This window comes from Monodelphis domestica, chromosome 1, assembly GCF_027887165.1.
Source record: "Monodelphis domestica isolate mMonDom1 chromosome 1, mMonDom1.pri, whole genome shotgun sequence".
NCBI lineage: Eukaryota > Metazoa > Chordata > Mammalia > Didelphimorphia > Didelphidae > Monodelphis > Monodelphis domestica.
The window spans coordinates 165,010,245-165,032,831 of NC_077227.1; the positions used below are offsets into that span (position 1 = coordinate 165,010,245).

Below are 22,587 nucleotides of genomic sequence, written 5' to 3' on the forward strand. Positions count from 1 at the left end.
TTCATATATCATTTATACTGAATAAAGAAAGCAGAACCAGAATGACATGCATAACAATATAAATAAAGACAATACTGAAAAAAATAAAAGCAGCTAACATCAGCTAGATGGCTTAATGAATAGAGTATATAGCACTCTAACCTGAGTTCCAATTTGGCCTCAGACACTAACTGTGTGGACCCTGGGCAAGCCACTTAAAGTTTCCCCATCAGTAAAATGATCTGGAGAAGGAGATGGTAAATACACTTCACTATCTTTGCCAAGAAAATCCCAAATGGATTCACAAAGAGTAGGACAAGATTCAGTAATTGAACAACAACAAACCTCAGATTAATTGTGAAGAACAGTCTTGGTTTTGAAAGAGATGTGACAAAATTGCACTTTGCTCAGTAGAGAAGTGGAGATCTATAGAGGCAGGCATATGACTTGGGGCGTTGTTACTGTGTAAGTCAGTTTTGTTTAATTGTTTCCTTTATTACAAGGTAGGGAAAGATTTGGGACATTATATTAGGAGGTATTAATAGGCATTATGATATATTACATATCCATGTTACATATACAGTTTAATAATAAATCTTTTTAAAATTGCACTTTCTTCACATTGCTATGCTCAGATGGTAACAGATGTCATTTGCTTTACCTGTTTAGGCCATCACTCCTCTAATCTGGAGATTCTGAGGCTCATGTGTTAGTTTAAGCACTGAAATATTGACATCTGCTTTCTATTTGAAAATTCATCGCTCTCCAAGCCTGGCATTGGACCCATCCTGTTGTATATACAGCCCTGAGTTCCTGCAAAGCTCACCACTGTATATTTCATCCAGATTGCTTCTCACTTCTCCCTAGAGATTCCATAGAAGTTAATTTTGGCACACAATTGGGTGTAATTCTTGCTCAATTTCTCCAGTGTTAACTTGCAACTTGTAAAGTTGTTTTTTTTTTTTTCCCCAAAGTATGTTGCAAAAATTATTGGAAGAATACTAAAGATGGCTGGCTGATTGCCAGTACAGAAGTGACTCTGGAGTTGCAGAGGAATGATGATACTTGTGAAATATATTTTTCTTATTGTTTTAATTGAGTGTCATGGAGTCATGATGAAAGTAGAACAAAGGAAGAGAATTTACCTGTGAATCTTCTGTAATGATGATAATAATAGCTTATATGTGTGTTGAAGACTTTGCAGTATCTAAAGGACTTTCACATACATTATTCCATATGGTTCTAAGAGTCATCCACTGAGGTAGAAAGGGAAAGTATTCCGTCTGTCTCAGAAAATTGAAATAACTTACTCAAAGTGTCATAGTCAATAGCAGAGCCAAGATTAGAGCCTATAGATTTTCACTCCAAACCCAATATTCTTTCCATTACTCCATGGTGTATAGGCAAGATTACTTTTTTCCATTGTAACTCTTAGCTTTCCTTTAATTCTATACACTTTGAGAATCTCTCTGAGATGGAAGATTCATTACTTAGAAGAGAATTTTGGGGACAAGAGGAGAGCAGGCTATGTTTTGAGATACTATACATATGTCTCAATTCTAAATTAAATTAAGAGGTGATCCTAAGAACAGGCTAGTGTAGTCAAATGTTTCATTGTCTAGCTGCTGAAACCTAAAAACACTAGCAGGTAATCTAGAGTCTATTCCCAACTTGGTCCTCCATCATTTGGTTAGACATGACTTAAGTTTATTTTCAGATCCAGCCTTTTTTCCCCCTTTGAAATTGTGAACAGAAACATGGAATACAAGCTCAGTTTCCATTTGCCATCACAGCTCCATGAGGTTGTTTTTTCTCAGCTGTCTTTCTGTAGTTATTCAGTCACAGAACTGAAATAAGAATTGAGGTCTCTGTTTCCCAGTCCAGTGCTCTTAATACTACCCCTCGCTGCTTCCCTTATCAAATATTAATTTTGCTGAATATATCAAGGCTATATCACTCTATCTAATAGGCCATGCTGCTTCTCAGGCATAGGATAAACAGGTACTATTTGACAGCAATAGACTATCTACAAATAATATGGGAGAGAGGCATACATGTCCTTTCTCTGACTGATCATGACGTTGGGAAAGAAGGGAGAAAGGAAGAAAACAAACATTTACCAACTGCCTATTATGTGCCAGGAACTCTGTTAAGTTTTTTACAAATATTTTCTCATTCCACCCTCACAACAACCTTGTATAGTAGATGCTATTATTTTGTAGTTGAGAAAACAAAAGCAAACAGATGTTAAGGGACTTTCTCTGTGTCAAACATCTAATAAGTACTTGGTACCTAGTGCCTTAGGCAGATTTGAACTCAGGGTTTCTCAATTCCAAGTCCAGGTCTCTATCCATTGTGTCACTAAGTTTGATTTAGTTTGAAGACAACACATTAACATCAGCAAAGCAACTCTGAGCTCCAACCAACCCCCAGTGCCAGGAATAGAGTCCAACATGAACATGAAATTCAAAATCCTAAAATAATGTTGAAAATGTGCAAACAACAAAAAATAACTTGACCATAAAAAGCTACTATAGAGGAGAGAAGACTGAGACACAAACTCAGAAGACAATGATAAACATGACAAACAGAGCCTCAGAGAAAAATGTCATTTAACCCAAGTCCAATGATGATTCTTAGAAGAACTAAAAATCTATTTTTGAAATCAAATAAAAATGGTAAAGAAAAAACTAGGTAAAGAAATGAAATGAGATAAGAAGACATTTAACAGCTTGGTAAAAGAGGTACAAAAGAATATTGAAGAAAATAATACCTGAAAAATTAGAATTAGGTCAGTAGAAACTAGACACTCCACAAGCTACAAGAAATAATAAAATGAAGTCAAAAGAATGGAAAATAGAAGAAAATATGAAATATCTCATCAGAAAGACTATGTAAAAGTAGGTATAATGAACACTGGCCACCTTTTTTTGGCTGTGGACATATTATTTTGCCTCTTTCAGTCTCCCTGTCTCATATAGAAAATGAAGGATTATTGATGACCTCTCAGGTCTCTTTCAACTCTAGCTATGTGATCCTCTGATTCTACATGCATTAAAAGTCGACATAGTAATTTGGGAAGAATGTTTCTTTAGAGTCCAAAGATCTTGGTTGAAATCCTTGGTCTGGCAATTAGTAAAGGTGTATGAATTTAAATGTGGTGCTTTTACCCTGTGAATTCCTATGTTCATGCCTTTAAAAGAAGGGTACTTTAAGAGTAGCAGACTAGGTGATTTCTAGCCTCCTTCCCAAACTTCATATTCTTTTAAATCCCATGCTTGCTACCTACTGGCTGGGTTGACCATAAGGTTGACTCTCTGAACCTCTAAATTTCCTATTCTAGAAAATGAAGTGATAATAGGTACTCTATCTACAGGGTTATTGAGAAGAAAGTGTTTTGTATACTGTTAAGTAGGTTCTAAATCTGGTTTATTCTTCTTCTCAAGAAAGCAAAGGACCATAAATTTGAAACTGGAAGGCACCTTAAAGATCTTTGAATCCAACTCTCTCCTTTTAGAGATACAGAAATTGAAGTCATGAGCAGTTAGTGACCTTCCTGAGGTCACAGTGTTAGGAAACAACAGAACTGGCATTCAAACCACAGTCACTGATTCCCAATTCATTATACCTCCCATCCCACTACAAAACAGTGATGGTAGAACATGCCCTCTCATTGACATTGTGAACAATTATTTAGCACATTCATCAACTTGGTCTTTATACATTGAAATCCAGGCTTTTTTGTTTCATATCATCAGCTCATAAATTATCAGTGATTATCTTTTTAATGTAGTTCCTTGTGGATGAGATGGAATAACCTGAATTTTAAAATTTCTTCTGAATTTTTTCAGATCCTATGAAGCATTACAGAGAATTATACTTGTACTGAGTATGCCTCATTCAGCATCAAGCAGGAATCACCTTGGTTCTATTTCTACCTTGTTCCATCATTGTTAGATTTCTTCATTTTTTTAAATTCTAAGACAGCATAGAAAAGTGGATAGTATTGGATTTGGGGTCAGGAAGACCTGGTTTCCAATCTTGTGTCTGGCAAGAACTTGGATATGTCATTGAACCTCTTCCAGCCTTAATTTCCTCTACTGTAAAATGGGGACAATAATGATTGTAGTACTTACTTTGTAGAGCTGTTGTGAGTTTGAAATTAAATAATCTATGAAAAGGTGCTGAACAAACCTTAAAGTGCTCAAAAAGAAAGAGATAAAAAGGATGAAGTTGAAAATGTCATTGCTTATCTTCTCAAAATATGCATGTAGCAGAAAAGAAATTTGAGAGAAGGGAAAATACACACGTAAATGTGTTACTTACGAAAAATAGGATGTGGGATGAAATGATTGGTATGGAATGATGATGTTTCTATTTCTGTCAAAAATAATGTTTAACAAAGAGATCATTAGGAAAGCCATCTTGGTTATCACTATCAGATAAACATATGTTCACCAATGTGGTAGTAATAAGATAGCTCTGTGATGTGCATAAAAAATAAGGTAAATTAAACATTAAGCATGGAATAAATACAGAATGTCTTTCTGTATGATGCAACTTTAATTGTGGCCTGCTGAAACTTTAAAGGAAAGACTCTATATTATTTAATGGAATTAAAAAACTCAGGTTAGTTTGCTGACTATGTTGCTACTGAGATTTTATTTGAAAATGTTCTCAGACTTTGAAAAGTACATGGAGAAAGTGCATTATATGATATGGGCCAAGCACTGAGAAATAATTGATTTGGACAAAGGTTACTGGGTTCTAATTCCAGAATTCGATCTTTTTGGTGTGGGGCTATTTTTAGCCTCAAAATTATATACAAAGCAAGAAGTATGTGAAGAAGAGAGAAAAGAAAAAATTATCTCTGCCAGAAAGAGTAGTTCAAAATTCCATTAGGAAGGAGATGCAGAAGTTTCATGATTCTTCTTAAGTGCTAATTACATGTCAGTACAGACTCAATTATTTAGGACAAACAACTCTTTATTATTCCGAAACTGACTTTAAGCTATAGATTATTCAAGAACTTCAAGGCATCTAGAAACACCATTAGATTTGGAATTAGGATACTTGGGTTCTAATCCTGATCTGGGCAATAACTGTAGTGAAATCATTAGGGCTTTCTTTTAGAGAATAAAATTTTTGAAGGTTCTGACAATATCCCAGATCCCTCTGAAACCTAGGAACTAAGCTTATCACTTACTTATCAATACTAAGTAGTTAAAATAGAAAGCTTTAGAATCTGACTATTGAGTTACCACTCACAAACTTTAAAAGACTTCCTTCTTGGCCCAAACTTTTCCTTCTCCTTAGGATTCATGCCATTTACCTGGGATACATAAATTGCTAGTTTTGATTCTTATCCTCACTTTTCCATTTATTTTTTGTATGACCATGGGCAAGTCATTTCCTCTCCATTCTCATTTGTAAAATACAAGTTGGTCTAGGTAGCCTCTTTGGTCACTTTGTTTCTATGTTTTTCTTTACTTTCTTGAATCTAGAAAAGTGACCTGTAGTCTTTGGTATGGGCCAGTGAAGACATATAAAGATCAACTCTGCAGACCCACACTTGCCAGAGAAATTGAAGCCTCCCTATGTTATTGGCTTTAATTCTTGGCCCAGCAAATCTGACCTCCGTGAATGCCTTGTGATTGTGCTCTCTTTAATACAAACTACTTAAGTAAAAAAAAATCATGTTCATATATTAAATGTTAGTTCCAAGGGGATTGATTTTATAGGGATTTCTAAGTTATCCAAATCCCTACTCTTTCCCAATCCTCATATCTAGTCCAAGAAGGACCTATGGAAGGAATAGAATGACCCTGGAGTTATAAAGATCTGAGTTCAAATCCAGCCTCAGACACTAGTTGTATGATCCTGGGCAAATTACTCAACCCAGATTGCCTTAGTTTCCTCATTTCTAAAATGAACTGGAAAAGGAAATGGCAAACCACCTCAGTATCTCTGCCAAGAAAACCCCAACTGGAGGTCATGGAGAGTCAGAACAACTGGCTGTACAATAATGATGAGGGGGAATAAAAAGAAGTGTGAGAAAGATTGATTGCCACTAGGGATGCTGAATGTGAGGGTGAGGGAGATAAAAGGGCAGGAAATTTAGCTGCCATTGAGAACTTTTCAATTCATTTTGTCCTTCAAGCAACACAATCTCTACTCCTTCCCTTCTCTCTCCCTCATTGAATGGTTTTAATATTATGGGAAAGTTTATATGAGAATTATAAACATCTTTCTTTCCCTTCTTTTTGCAGACTATTGGCTGTGATGACTACCTAGGCTCTGACAAGGTTGTAGATAAATGCGGTATCTGTGGAGGAGACAACACAGGCTGCCAAATTGTGTCAGGAGTGTTTAAGCACACCCTCACCAGCTTGGGCTATCATCGCGTTGTTGAAATCCCACAAGGGGCCACAAAAATTAACATCACTGAGATGTACAAAAGCAACAATTATTTGGGTAAGTTTATTCCTTTTTCCCCCAGGAGACTTGATCTATTGCCTGATGGTGTATTTATCCCAGAAGCACTAGAGATATATTCAAAGGAGACATCAGAGCACACTCGTCTGTCTTAAATTCAGATGGATACTTTTGTCTCTCTAGGCATCAAGCAGTAACTCAGGAGCTGCCACTTAGTCATCTCCAAGCAAAATCTTCCCCTTAGAATTATACATGTGGGGAAAAAAGAATCCACCTCACACAGCAAGCATATTTTAAAACATCTACAATTTAAACCACCCTTCCTTTGTTTTGAGAGACATAGTTAAGGAAATGAATATCTGCATAAATCATTTCCCCACTCTGAGTAAGGGAGGCTGAATAACTAAGAAACCTCGGGTTTGGGGGAGAACAGCTAATGATATTTCCCTTCATTTCCTTGGAATCTGAAAGATGGATTGATTTTTCCCCCCTTTCTATTTCTACTTTGGCTGCCTGTGACATCAAGTCTTTGGGTAGAAGTCAACCAAACCACTGTACAGCAGGTTTGGGAAATACCTCAGATGCTAAGAGGCTGTGCTCACAAAATTACCTACAGATGAGGTTCTTACCTAATACTTCAGGGCACAAGTACTAAAGAATTTGAATGCAAACAAAGCAAACCAATCCCATAATGGAAAGTATTTATGCTGATTAATTATGCATGGGGATTTATACATAATTATAAACATAAAATATGAAAGGCAACAACTCTCAAGTAATGTCCTAAAACTAATGATGATCCTTACAATAAACTCATTATGGTTTTCACCCTTATTGGTAACTGCTTCTGTCTCATTTACTCATCCTCTCATCCTAGGGCAGTGATGGTGAACATTTTAGAGATGGAATGCTGACCCCACCCCCCCAACAAAGTGCTATTCCCCTCCCCACCACAGAGTGCTGGGAATGCCCTACCTTCCCCTTCCCCTTCACAGCGAAGAGAGAAAGTGCTTCCACTGGGCTGCTGGGTAGAGGGGTAGGTGAAGTTAGGAATGTCCTCATCAAGTATAGAGAGGGAGAGAGGAGTGGCCTGAATGCTCTGTTTCTCTCCCACTCTGCTGCCTGTGAACTGCTCACTTTACTTCCTGTGAATTCCCATGGGACTACTGGGTAGAGGGGTGGGGATGTAAAAAATTGTCATCAGGCACAGTGGAAAGGGGGAAGAGAGCAGCTACACCTGAATCCCTCTGCCTTCCTAGTAACAAACTCTGGGAGTCTGGTAGGGGGTGGTGTACATACCCATAGAGAGTGTTCTGTGTGTTGTATTTATGGTTGGACTTGAATATATCAAATTGGTGGTCACCAGGGATTTAATTTCTAAATCCCAAAATGAATTACTAAAATAAAATGAATTTATGGTAGTTTTATTTACAATAGAGGGAAGATATGAAGGAATGAGAGAGAAAAAGGAAACTCCAGCTTCCTCTCAGCCAGGTAGAAAAACTAAGGCACTAATCAGGGAAAAGAGTCTCAAGATGATGGGCCTTTCTTGGAGTTTCACACCTCCAAGAAAGGTACAGTCATTAAGTCAGGCTTTCACTCACCAACAGTGACCATCTAAATGGAAAGAAGTCTGGGTGTCTGTCTTCCGGTTGCTACTCAAGTGTCTGTCTTCCAGTCTTTCTCCTCTGAGTCAGAGAGCTCTTCAATCTCCTCAAATGGAATATCTTCTTCTGGCCTCTGGTCCTCTTTTTAAAGATCTTTTTCCCTTGTGTCACCTCCCCTAAATTTTACATCTACCAATCACAACAGATGCTTTTCTCCAGGACTGTCCACTCTTTAGTTCACACCTTCTTTGGTTAAATTATACCTTTCTGAGTTACTTAACACCTTTTTTTTTTGTTAGTTCACCTTTTGTAGTTACTTAACACCTTTTTGTAGTTAAAAATGGTAGATCTACTTAAAATACTGAGTTATCACCTTTTAGGAATTAAAATCTAAAAATAGATTGTGGATTACAATTCAATCTTCCCAATAAAGGAAGAGCTAAGTACCTTCATTATTACAATCAGGGGATTATAATTTAATATTCACAATAAAGGAAGAGCTAAGTATCTTCATTGTTACAATCAGGATGTAGCTAAATCCAATCTTCACGGTTCCATCTTTGGCACCTGTGCCGTAGGTTTGCCATCACTATCCTAGGGTCTAAGGCAATCCAGGGATATGTCCTAGTTTTTGTTAATAAAACTGTGAGATCTAGGAATAGCTAGGAAGCTCAGTGTATAGAGAGCAGATCTGGAAAAAGGAGGTGTTGGATTCAAATTTGGGCTCACATACTTCCTAACTATGTGAACTTGGACCAGTCACTTGACCTCAAATGCCTAGCCCTTAGTATCAATTCTAAAATAGAGGGTAAGAGTTTAAAAAATATAACATTTCTCTCATTAATTAGTTAATGTTGTATTTCCATCCCAGTGTATTCTATATTATTTCAAAGTATGTACTTCAGGCAAAACATAATAGAAAGAGCATTGGCTATTAATAAGAAGAATTGACTGAACAAATAAATGAAGGAAAGAGTGACTGGATGGAAAAGCCTTCATGTGCCAAACTTTATGTGAAGTGCTGGATATAAAAATGTAAAAGAAAGATAGCCCCTGTCTCAAGAAACATATCCTAATAAGAGAAAACAAAATATATAGGGGAATAGTGGTCAAGGAAAGGTTTTATTCTAGGAAACCAGAGGAATGATGAATAGAACAGTAGAGCAGTAAATTGGCATTTGCTTTTAAAAAAATACAATGGTGGTTTTGTTTTTATGATTGTTAGAGCAAGAGATGAACCAGAGATGGGAGGAAGAAGGGAATTGCAGAGTATTCTTTACTTTCTATTAATGGTTCTATTTGATTCAAACTCCACAAACATCATACATGTCCTAGAAAATGTTCATCATCATGCAGATTCACTTGGCTTTTAATACTCATTACATTTTCAAAACCCTCAGTTACTTCTGTCCTCTGATGGGAGGAAGGAGTAATAAATTTTTCCATAGTCTTCCATTATAGAAGGCTCAGAATCTTCCAGTTAACTCTTCATTTTCCATCAGAAAATCTGTTTGATTTTTAATTCTATGAACTCATGACAAGATATCCCATGATGTCTTCTTCCCCTTCCCATAATTTTTAGCTTACTGTTGTATATTATCTTTATCCATTAGATTATATGTTCCTTGAGGGCAAGGGCTTTCTTTATTTTTTTAATTTTTATTTACAACTCTTATTACTATGATAGGTACATAGTAAATGCTTAATACAATTTTAATAGGTCTTTTATTTATTTAAAAAATAGTTTTATTTTAATAACAATTTGCCTTACAAGTTTTCCAAGGTCACATGATCCATATTATCTCCCTCTCTTCTTTCCCTCCCACTTCCCAGATCTGACAAAGCAATTCGATCTTTCACATGTCTTTTAAACATTTTTTAAATTTTTTTTATTTTTTTATTTTTAAAATGTTTATTATTACCAAGAAAATATGGAAATTTTCCTCCACAAAGAACAAAAAAATAGGCCTACATCTAAAACTGAGATTCTTCATTATGTACATCTGTATTCTTTACAAAGTATATTAACATGGCAGCTCTCCTCTGGCCCCTTCTGAAATTCCTTCTGCTCTATTCAGTGATGCTCTCTTTCAGAGAAATAACTTATTATTACTCTCGTAAAGGAAAAGGGAACTGGCCAATTAAAGCCTAGTCCTAAAACAGGGAGGTTTTATGAACTTGTTTCTGGATGAGTGTGAGGGAATCAAATCTGGAGGCCTTGCTCCCCACTAAGAAGAAGGTTCATCAAGCCCCAGTGTAAGCATACTTTCACACTTCTCTGTCATAACACCTATTGCTACCAAGAGATGAGAAGTATCAATGCATAAGCAATCAGCAATTGTTTGATGATTATTCTTGAGTCCGTTGTATTTATCTTCCATTACAGTGCTATAATCAGTTGAATTTGCCTCATTTTACTCAACCTTAGTCCAAATAAGTTTGTCTAAGTTTTTCTGAACTGTCTTCTTTGACATTTCTCATTGCAAAATAATACTTTAATTACTTTTATGTGCCATAATTTTTCAACCATCTCATAATTAGTGAACATCTAGTTTGTCTCCTGGTCTTTGTTATAACAAAATGTTAAACTATTTTTCTAGATATGATTTCTTTCCCTGTTTCTTTGATCTCTTAAAAGGAATTGCAATTTGGGGGTGTGCTGAGTCATAATCAATAATTTTGTATTCCTACCTTCTGATTGGTAGAGCACTTGTGCCTAGTAGCAATCTCAGCTAGTATCTACTGGCAACCTACTATGTTATGGTCTTAAATCCTGGAGAAACAAAGAAAGTCAAAACAGAGATGATAATCCTAGAGTACATCTGCCTTGGCTACTCTTCTGTTCCATGAAGATAGCTGTTCCTCATTCAACAAAAGTTACTTATTTCTCATCACCTATACTGGGGAATCTTCTGATCTAGTCCTTATTATTATTTCCCTCTTTACAGACCTGCTTTGTTTAACAAGTCAAAAATGGTATATGTTGGGCATACAAGACCATACTCTTGATTCTAGATTACTTTGATAACTGTGGAGAATCCAGCATTTTTAATATGTCATAATTGCTTCCAGCACAATGAACATAATCTTTTTTTTCTCCAAAGACTTTAATTCTTCCCCCCCTCTCTCTCTTCCCCCTTCTTGAGGAAACAAGTAATATAATAAAGTTATGTATATGCTATCATGCAATGCATACCCCACATATAAGACATATTATACATATAAGAAATACTCATGAAAGAAACAAAGTGAAAAATATTATGCTTTGTTCTACATCCAGATTTCATCAATTCATTCTATGACAGTGGATAGCATTTTTCATCATGAGTCCCATGAAATTGTCTTTGATCATTGCATTGTTGATGGTAATTAAGCAATTCACTATTGAGGATTATACAGTATTGATGTGTCTGTGCATGATGTCCTCCTAGTTTTGCTTACTTCACTCTGCATCAGTTCATACAAAACTTTCCAGGTCTTTCTGAAATTGTCTTGTTAGTCATTTCTAAGGGCACAATAGTATTACATTACAATCAGGTACTTTAACCTATTCAGCCATTCACCAACTGATAGACATCCCCTTAATTTCCATTTTTGCTACCACAAAAAGAGTTGAGATGTGTGTGCGTGTGTGCGTGTGTGTGTGTGTGTGTGTGTGTGTGTGTGTGTGTGTGTGTGTGTCCTTTTCCCTTCTGTTTTTTTTTTTTATCTCTGGGATACAGACCTAATATTGTACTGCTGGATCAAAGAGTATGCAGTTTTATAGTCCTTTCCACATAGTTCCTAATTGGTATTGAAAATGATTGGATCAATCCACAAGGCTGAAGTTGAGTTGATTGTATCATGATTGAGGAGAAGACAGAGTGATGACTTTGGGAACTGCAATGTCATTAACACAGGTAGGGCTCATCTAGATTTAATCCCAAGCCATGTTCTGTGAGAGGCAGAAAAACATTAAACTAGGAAAAAGAAAGATAGAGGTTCACATCCTACCTTTGAAACTTACTGACCTTGGGTCAGTCCCTTAATAGCTCTATGCTTCAGTTTCCTTCATCCATAATATGAGGTGGTTGCACTAGATAACCTCCAAGTCTCTTTTAATTCAAAAATCTATAACTCATATTATATACACAATTGAACCAAAGAAGATCTCATTTTCTTATGCCAACATGTTGGAAACCATCACATGTACACCTGAGGAAAAACAGTCAAACTAAAATGGTGGGTTCAACTTATCTTGGATACACCAATATGTTCTTTAATCTATTTTTCTTAGTTTGACTAATTTTTAAATTTTTTTCCATTTTTTAAAAATCTCTTCTTCTAACAACCCTTCCCAAAATATGTGATTTTAAGTGAGCAAATATTTATAGACATCCCATCTCCTGAAGTAGAAAATAAATGGAAGGAGAGGAGGGCAGCTAAGTAGTACAATGAATAAGGCACCAGGCCTTGTACCAGGAGGACTTGGGTTCAAATTTGACCTTACACACATCCTAACTATGTGACCTTAGATAAGTCACTTAACCTCAATTGCCTAGCCCTTATTTGTTGGCACCAACACTTAGTATTGATTCTGAAATAGAGAGTAAGCATTTGTTTATGTTTTAATTGATATGAAGACAAACGGTAAGGGTTTTAAAAATAGAATAATTGGAGGGGAATTGTTTGGAGTGTAACTGTATGCAAAATTTCACCAAACCATACAACTTCTTTGTACCTTTGGGTACTTTTTGGTTTTTATTTTTTGGTAACATTTCCCTGATGAAGAAGATTTGGTCTGACCTTTTATCAAGTTCCAGGGTTATTATTTCAAGCCAGAATTATTAATATGAGTTATACATCTGGAGTAACTTTCATTATATGTATATCCCAAATGAAACAAAATTTCCCACCCAACTTTAAATTATTGTTTTGGTTTTTTTCCTATTTATGTCTAAATAGGACTACTTTTTCCTGAATCTTGAAATGTCAGTGAAGGGAACACTTAATTCTACTGCCTGTTTTAAATCTCAAGAGACCTACATTTAATACTGTAAAGTCCTATAGATTTCATGATCCTCACACATATTACTATGCTTAGGAAAGAAATTAGATACTTTGGCCATTTACATTATGAAAGATGATCAGGACTCTCTGTTCCTAATCCCAATAAAAAAATCTTCATTAAATTTTAGGCATCTTAGAAAGTCCATTCACAGCTTCTTAGGTCTCCTGGGAATACATGAGAATAAGCCTTGTGTCTATAGAGCTAATTTACAAATGATTAAGATATAGTATTATTTGCCTGGATATTAAATGACTGTGTAAATGAACCATTTTCCTATTCCTTCTAATGGACTATAAGATTACTCAGTTATCACCTTGGCTCTTAAAGTGAACCGATATTATATTTTTACTCTAGAGAAAGTGACTTAGTTTGAAAAGGTACAGTAGAAAAATCTGGACATTGAATCAGAGAACTAGGTTTGAATGGCTAAGTTGCATTGATTATTATGTGACCTTGAACAAGTTAATTTCCTTCCCTAGGTCTCGCTTTCCACAAATTTATATCTAATTTCCATTCTACCTCTAAATCTATGATCTTTTCTAAATACAGTGATGAGGGGTCTAGACTAGATAATCTCTAAAAGCCAGTTCATAATCTGATGATCCACAAACAACTGAAATTATTACAAAATTTGCACAAATTTATCATAAATCAAGGGGGAATGAGGATTGTACAAATTTATTTTGTTTTATTATGCATATTTATTTCAAGGTTTTGTTTATCTTTATAATTTTTGTTTTTCCCAATTGGGGGAGGGATGGTAGAGGGAAAGCAAATCAGTACTCATTACTTTTTTTAAATGAAAAATCAGACTCCAGGCTAGGATGGCCATAAAGTAAAAGCAAAGGTCTTCTTATCCTCACAACCAACTGATATAAAGCACATCAAAAGGACAAAAATCAAAATCAGATGAGTAGAGGGGCTCTACTATAGGGAGCAACCTTGAAGGCAGGGAGGATTTAGACATTTTCACTCTATAAAGGGGTAAAATTACACCTACTAAAGTGTGAGCTGATCACCCCTCCCTTACTCCATCCACAGTGTCAGAGTTGGAGCTAGCACAGGTCATTTGTAGGTTCTCCGGAGTGGGGATGGGATGCTGGCTGAAGACACCACAGACTTATCCCTGAGGGAAGCAAGACTCTGGGACCCAGGGGGCTGAGGAATGTGGAGCTTGGGCACAAAGATAGGGCATACAGGGACTGCCTACAACAGAAATCACACAAAATGATAAGCAAATTGGAGATCAGAACTGACCTTCTGGAAGCTATGAAAACAATATAGACCTAACTGAAAAGGAAAATCATGAGATCATAACTGAAAAAACAGTCTTTAAAGATCAGAATTGGGCAAGTAGAAGCTAATGATCTCACAAGACAACAATAATTAATAAAGCAAAGTCAAAATAATGACAAAATAGAAGTAAACATAAAATATCTCATTAAGAAGATGTCAGACCTGGAGAACAGATCTAGGAAAGACAATTTGAGAATCACTGGTCTATCAGAAAACCTGGAAAAAAATAAGAGGCTTTGACATCATAGCAACATCATACTATAAGAAATTATACAAGAAAACTGGCCTGATATTCTTGAAGAAGAGAACAAAGTAGACATTTAAAGAGTTCATAGATCACCCTCTACATTAAACCCTCAAAAGAAGCCCTCCCTTCCCCCGGAATGTAATTGCCAAATTCAAGAGCTCCTGAGCTAATAAAAAATATTGCAAGAAGCCAGAAAGAGACAATTGAGATATCAAGTAGTACCAATCAGGATTACACAGGATCTGATAGCCTCCACACTAAAGGACCACAAGGCTTGGAATATGATATTCAGAAAGGCAAGAGAATTGGATATTCAACCAAAGATCACCTACCCATCAAAACTGACTATGTACTTCCAGGGGAAAGTATAGGCATTTAACAAAATAGAGGATTTCCAAGTTTTCAAAAAATAAAAAGACAAGAGCTAAATGGAAAATTTGATGTCTAAATCCAAAATTCAAGAAAAAATGAAAAGGTAAATAAGAAAGAGGGGCAAAAATTCTTTTTAAGGGCTTCAGTAAGGTAAAATTGTGTATGTCCTTATATGGAAAAAGGATATTTGTAACTCTCAAAAACTGTTTTCACTATCATAGTAGAAAAAAGAATTATTCAAAGGCAGAGGTTGGGGTACTAAGTGGTTTAAACTGATATGTAAAAAAAAAGGAGGAGGGGGATAGAAGATGACACCAAGAGAAACTTGAAGGAAGAAGAAAAATAGGACAAGTTATACCATATGGGAGGTGGAGGGGAAGAATACTATTATAAGAAGGAGAGGAAGATAGTGGTAATAGGTAATACTTAAACCTTACTCTCAGTGAAATCAATTCTGAGAGGGAAGAGTAGCTAAATCCTCTGGGGTATAGAATTCTTTCTTAACCTACAGGGAAATTGAGAGGGGAAAATTAAGGGGGGGGGAGAAGGGGATAGGTATCAAAAGGAAGGAAAAGGGAAGCATAGGGGAATTTAATAGATGTTAAAGAAAAATAAGAGGGGAATAAGAAGAGAGGGGCAGGAAGGAAAGTTAAATAAAAGTGAGGAATAGGTGGACTGATTAAAAGCTTAATACTGGTGTAGAAGGAAATAGTGAAAGAAGAAAGGGTAGGATTAAAAGAGGAAAACAAAATGATGGGGAATATAGAAGTGACAATCATAACTCTGAATGTAAATGGGATGAACTCACCAATAAAACAGAAGTGGATAGCAGAGTGGATTAGTATCCAAAATCCTACCATAGGTTATCTACAAGAAACACACATGATGCAGTCAGACACACATAGGGTATAGGTTAGAGGCTGGAGCAAAATTTATTGTAAATCAAATGAGAAAATGAAGGATGGGGTTGCAAACATGCTCTCTGACAAAGCCAAAGTAAATCTAGATCTGATTTAAAAAGATAGGGAAGATAATTACATTCTGATGAAAGGCAGTATAGACAACAAAGAAATAGCAGTACTCAACATGTATGCACCAAATGGTATAGCATCCAGATTTTTAAAGGAGAAACTATTGGATCTTAAGGAGGAAATAGTTAGTAAAACTATAGTAGTGGGGGACCTGAACCTCCCTTTATCAGATCTAAATAAATCAAAACAAAAAATAAATATGAAAAAGATAAGAGAATGAAATCCTTAAAAATAGTGTTAATAAATGTATGGAGAAATATAAATAGGGACAAAAAGGAATATACCTTCTCAGCAGCACATGGTACATCCACAGGGCATAAAAACATGGCAAACAAAAGCAAAAAAACAGAAATAATAAATTCAACCTTTTCAGATCATAATATAATAAAAATAAGTATTATTAAGGGTAAATGGAGAGGCAAATCAAAAATTAATTGGAAGTTAAATAATTTTATTCTCCAAAATTGGTTGGTTAAAGAAAAAAATCATAGAAACAATTAATAATTTCATTGAAGAGAATGACAATGAGGAGACATAATATCAGAACCTATGGAATGCAGCCAAACCAGTACTCAGGAAAATCTAGATACCTGCATATATCAACAAATCAGAGAGGGAAGAGGTCAATAAACTAGGCATGCACATTAAACAAACTATAAAGAGAACAAATTAAAAATCTACAGATAAAATCTAAATTAGAAATCATAAAAATCAAAGCAGAAAATAAAATTAAAACTAAAAGAACTATTGAATTAATAAATAAGACTAGGAGCTGGTACTTTGAAAAAAAACAAAATAGACATACTACTTGTTAATCTAAATAAAAAGAGGAAAGAAGAAAATTAAATTAAATAATCCAAGATAAAAAGGGAACCCTTACCTCTAATGAAGAGGAAATTAAGGTACTTATTAAGAACTAGTTTGCCTAATTATATGGCAATAAATATGTCAATCTGGGTGAAATGAATGGATATTTACAAAAATATAAATTGCCTAGATTAACAAAAAGGAAATAGAAAACTTAAATGATCCCATATCAAAAGAGAAATTGAACATTCTATCAAAGAACTCCCTAAGAAAAAAACCCCAGCGCCAGCTTGATTCATAAGTGAATTTTATCAAACATTTAAAGAACAACTAATCTCAATATTATACAAACTATTTGATAAAATAAGCAAAGGAGTTTCACCAAATTCCTTTTATGATAGAAATATGGTACTGATTCCAAAGCCAGGCAGACCAAAAACAGAGAAAGAAAACTACAGACCAATCTTCTTAATGAACATAGATGCAAAACTCTTAAATAAAATACTAGCAAAAAGTCCAGCAAGTGATCATGAGAATCATTCACTATAATCAGGTGGGATTTCTCCCAAGAATGCAAGAATGGTTTAATATTATGAAAACCATCCACATAATTGACCATATCAACAACCAAACCAAAAAGAATCACATGATTATCTCAGTAGATGCAGAAAAAGCCTTTGACAAAATTTAATACTCATTCATATAGAAAACACCAGAAAATATAGGAACAGAAGGGCCTTTTCTTAAAATAATAAACAGTATAAATTTAAAACCATCAGCAAGTATCATCTGCAATGAGTATAAATTAGAAGCCTTTCCCAAAAAGAACATGAGTGAAGCAAGGATGCCAATTTTCACCTCTATTATTTAACATTTTACTAGAAACACTAGCAGTGGCAATTAAAGAAGAAAAAGAAATTGAAGGTATTAAGATAGGCAATGAGGAGACTAAACTATCACACTGCAGATGACAGAATGATCTACTTAAAGAATCTTAGGGTATCAACTAAAAAGCTAGTGGAAATAGTCAACAACTTTAGCAATGTTGCAGGATACCAAAAAACCCCACATAAATCATGAGCATTTCTATATATTTCCAACACAACTCAGGAGCAAGAGTTAGAAAGAGAAATTCCATTTAAAATCACATGAGACAATATAAAATTTTTAGGCATCTATTTACCAAGACAAACACAGATTTATATGAACAAAACTACAAAACACTTTCTACACAATCAAGACTATATCTAAATAATTGTAAAAAACATTAATTGTTCATGGATAGGATGAACTAACATAATAAAAATGACAATGCTATCCAAATTAATTTACTTATTCAGTGCCATAACCATCAAACTATCAAGAAACATTTTTTTATTAAATTAGAACAAATTATAACAAAGTTCATTTGGAAGAACAAAAGATCAAGAAAATCAAGGGAAATAATGAAAACAAATGTGAAAGATGGTGACCTAGCACTATCAGATCTTAAACTGTACTATAAAGCAGTGGTCATCAAAATAATATGGTAACTGTCTAAAAGACAAAAGGGAGGATCAATGGAATAGACTTGAGGTAAATGCCCTCATCAAGATAGTATATGATAAACCCAAAGATCCCAGCTTTGGGGACAAGAACCCACTGTTTGACAAAAATTGTTGGGGACATTGGAAAACAGTATGGGAGAGAATAGGTAATAGATCAACATCTCTCACCCTACACCAAGATAATTTACGAATGGGTGAATGATTTAAATATAAAGAAGGAAACCATAAGTAAAGTAGGTGAACATAGCATTGTATGTCTGTCAGACCTTAAGACCAAACAAGAAATAGAAAATATTACAAAATGTAAAATGAATAATTTTGATTCATTAAATTAAAAAGGGTTTGTACAAATAAAACCAATACAACAAAAATTAGAAGGGAAGCAACAAATTGGGGGGAAAATCTTCATAACAAAAACCTCTGACAAAGGTCTAATATACCAAATTTATAAGGAACTAAATAAATTGTACAAAAAAATCAAGCCATTTGCCAGTTGACAAATGGGCAAGGGACATGATTAGGCAATTTTCAGATAAGGAAATAAAAACAGTCAATAAGCACATGAAAAAGTGTTCTAAATCTCTTCTAATTAGAGAAATGCACATCAAAACAACTTTCAGATACCACCCCACACCTAGCAGATTGGCTAATATGACAGCCAAGGAAAGTAATAAATGTTGGTGGGGATATCACAAAATTGGGAAACTAATGCATTGCTGGTGGAGTTGTAAATTGATCTAACCATTCTACAAGGCAATTTGGAATTATGCCCAAAGAGCTTTAAATGACTGCTTGCCCTTTGATTCAGCAATACCAGTGCTGGGTTTGTTCCCCAAAGAGATAATAAGGAAAAACACTTGTTCAAAAACATTTTTACCCATGCTTTTTGTGGTGGCAAAAAATTGGAAAATGAGGGGATGTCCTTTGACTGGGGAATGGCTAAACAAATTGTGGTATCTGTTGGTGATGGAATACTATTGTGCTAAAAGGAATAAAGAACTGGCAGAATTCCATGTGAACTAGAATGACCTCCAGGAACTGATTGATGCAGAGTGAAAGGAGCAGAATGAGGAGAACATTGTACACAGAGATGGATACAGTGTTGCACAATCTAATGCAATGGACCTTTCTATTAGCAACAATGAAATAATCTAAGACAATTCTGAGGGACTTATGAGAAAGAACACTATCCACATCCAGAGAATGAACTGTTGGAGTAGAAACACAGAAGACATTTCCTTGATCGCATGGTTCAATGGGAATATGATTGGGATGTAAACTCTAAATGATCACTCTATTGCAAATATTAATGATATAGAAATAGGTCTTGATCAATCATACTAGTAAAACCTAAGTTGAATTGCTCATTGGCCATAGGAGGAGGGATGGAGAGAAGGAGGGAAAGAACATGAATCATGTAACCATGGAACAATGTTATAAATTACCTAATTAGATAAAAATTAATAATCAAACAAAAAATTAAAAATCATACCCCCCCCCAAACACAGCAATCTGTTTGTTTAGGCCTCAATTTCCACATATGTAAAATAAGATGTAGTAGATTGGATGACCTTTAAAATCCCTTTTTCTTTTAAATCTATGGACCTGGGACTGGCAGCATGGTTTGAGCCAGCTAGAAATATTGGTGAAAATGCAATATTTTCACAGTAATTTTGCTAGAAAATTGGTTAGCTGTTTACATCCATAGGTAAAATAGCCCTTGCTATAATGAAAATTTATCTGAAAAGCAATTGCAATATTAGCACATTTTTCTTCCCATTTAAATTTACCTTCTCAGAAATGAAGTTGAATCAAAACACAATGACCTTCCAATAGCATTGCTGGCTGTCTTTTCTCTTAGGCAGGTTTAGTAACATTACAGCAATTGTATTTGACAGCATGGATTGGATTTAAATCAAACACAATTTAAACCAGTAGTCAGGAGAGGTTGGTTTAATCATTTTTGTCCCCTATAAAATGTTCATTCTTGCTCCTTGATGTAGCTATTGGTCTTTCTTCATACCTCAGGTCAAGGTACATTTTATTTTTGTGAGGTGTAGACTTAATCTCTTTTAGAACACTAATTTATTTTGATTAGAAGAAAGGGAGATTTTTGAAAGCTAAACAAAAAATGTGCTTATTTTAGTTATCAGTGCTAATGGAGTCAAATTATCCCTGGAGATTCAACATGGTATAATGAAATAATAGACAAAATATTCTTTTTGCTCAGAGCTATCAATCTGTGCATGCAGTTGGGAAATCATCAGTGAGCCTGGTGATTCACATGTGCACAGGTGATAGTAGATCTAATTTAGGTCAAGAATTCCATATAGTTCATAAAGCACCTTGACTAGTGTACCCCCAGAAAATCCTTTGAGAAACACTGTTAAAGTGTATAGTGCTGGATTCTCATGATTCACATGAAAGATGTGAGTACAAGTCATACAATTGCCCCATCCTGACTTTAGTGAACAAGGTATGTAACTTCTCAATGTCTTCAGGAAACATTCTAAAACTATAAATTACAGGACAGGCATTATATTTTTTTTTAATCCTTAGCTTCTGTCTTAGAGTTGATACATTGAGTATAGTATACAGAGAGTATCAACTCCAAAACAGAGGGCCAAGGATTAGGCTTTTGGAATTAAATGAACTTGCCCAGAGTCACACAGTTAGGAAATATCTACAGTCTGATTTGAACTCAGATCCTCCCCACTCCAGACTTGTTACTCTATCCACTGTGCTATTTAACATCCCCTGAGTTATTTTCACACTAGGAGTTCTCTACTTCAATTCATGTCAATTTGACAAACTTTTAAAAGTTCATTCTAAGTGCCGAGTGTGGGTTATATTCTAGAGAATCAAAGATTAAAAAAATGAAACAACCTCTACCTTCAAGAAAATTACAGATTTGGGCTTCCCCCTTATTCCTCACCCCCTTAAACATCCATACCATATTCATCAAATCAGTAGGAACAAAAGAAAAAAATAAATCAGGTACTTATGAAGTCAAGGAAGAAAACCATTTTTGAAGTTAAAAAGAATCTATATGTTCCAAAATATAGCAACTCTCTTTATGATAACAAAGAATTGGAAATTGAATGGATATCTGTCTACTGTGGAATTTGTGGCATATGATTGTGATAGAATACTACTTCACGATAAGAAAGGTGAGCATGTTAATTTTTTTTTTACTTTGTTATTCATTTATTTATTTTTTAAGTATTTTTCCTTGGTTATGATTCATGTTCTCTCTGTTGCCTCTTTCCTTCCCCCTCCCAGAGCTGACTAGCAATTCCACTGGGTTATACATGTATTATCACTTGTAATAGTTAAATGAATTGTAGAGGATTGAAGAGGTACAGGGGATAAGGAAGGTTTTGTACCAGGGAATAGAGCAGTTGAAGGGGTAAAGGGAATTTGGATGCTTGTGAGGTAAAAGGAGAGAGATGCTCCCTCCTCAGAGACTGTCTGAAAAATGGGGCTCCTGAGAAATGGGCCAACTATGATAGCCTGAGGGAATATCTTCTCTATTGATTGATGTTGAAGTTACCCCAGGGCAGGTAAGCACTGACCCCCCTGAGGGACAAGCCTCCCCCCCCCACCAATGTTACATTTAAATAGTTGTCTGCCATAAACTGTGGCAGTTAAAGTGGCTGAAGATATAAATTGTTGTAGATATAAGAGTGGGTGATTAATTTGACCGCAGAAAATATGTTTCACTACAGTGTCTTGGTTTTTTAATCAAATATAAGGTGGTCGCCAGGGAATATATTCCCAATCATGAATATGCCCAAGTCAACTGGGTCTTATAGAGAATTTAATTAATAATACAATGAGGAATTAAAGAAAAGAGAGAAAGAGAGAAAAAGGAAATAAGTATGTTGGCCTAGACCTGAGTCTTTAAGAGAGAGAGATCAGGCAGTCTTTTATCACTCACCACAAGGTCTGTCTAAGCAAGGATTCTAGTGACAGAGTCTCCTCAGAGATGAGTTCCAGCCAGAGTCCTCCTCAAAGAGCCTTCCAGTCAGAGACTGTTTCAAAGGGCCTCTCTCCAGAGCCTCCAGAGGGACAGAGTCCCCTCAGAGGAGCTCCAGTGAGACCTCCTTAGAGATTGTCCTCCAAGAGCTTCCCTTCTCCAGAGCCTCTCTCAAGAGCTTCTTCAAAAGGATTTTTATAAGAGATTCTGCTTTTTCTTATATAGGGGTTTTCTCCT

The 22,587-nt window shown here is 35.3% G+C and overlaps 1 protein-coding gene across 1 annotated transcript in view; it reads left to right on the forward strand.

Annotated features, from left to right (window-relative positions):
- Window positions 1-22,587, forward strand: part of THSD4 (thrombospondin type 1 domain containing 4) — a 995,684-nt gene that overhangs the window by 783,883 nt on the left and 189,214 nt on the right. Inside the window, exon 8 of the mRNA XM_007479653.3 lies at window positions 6,249-6,453. Coding sequence (XP_007479715.2) covers window positions 6,249-6,453 — 205 coding nt within the window. The remainder of the gene's footprint in view (window positions 1-6,248; window positions 6,454-22,587) is intronic.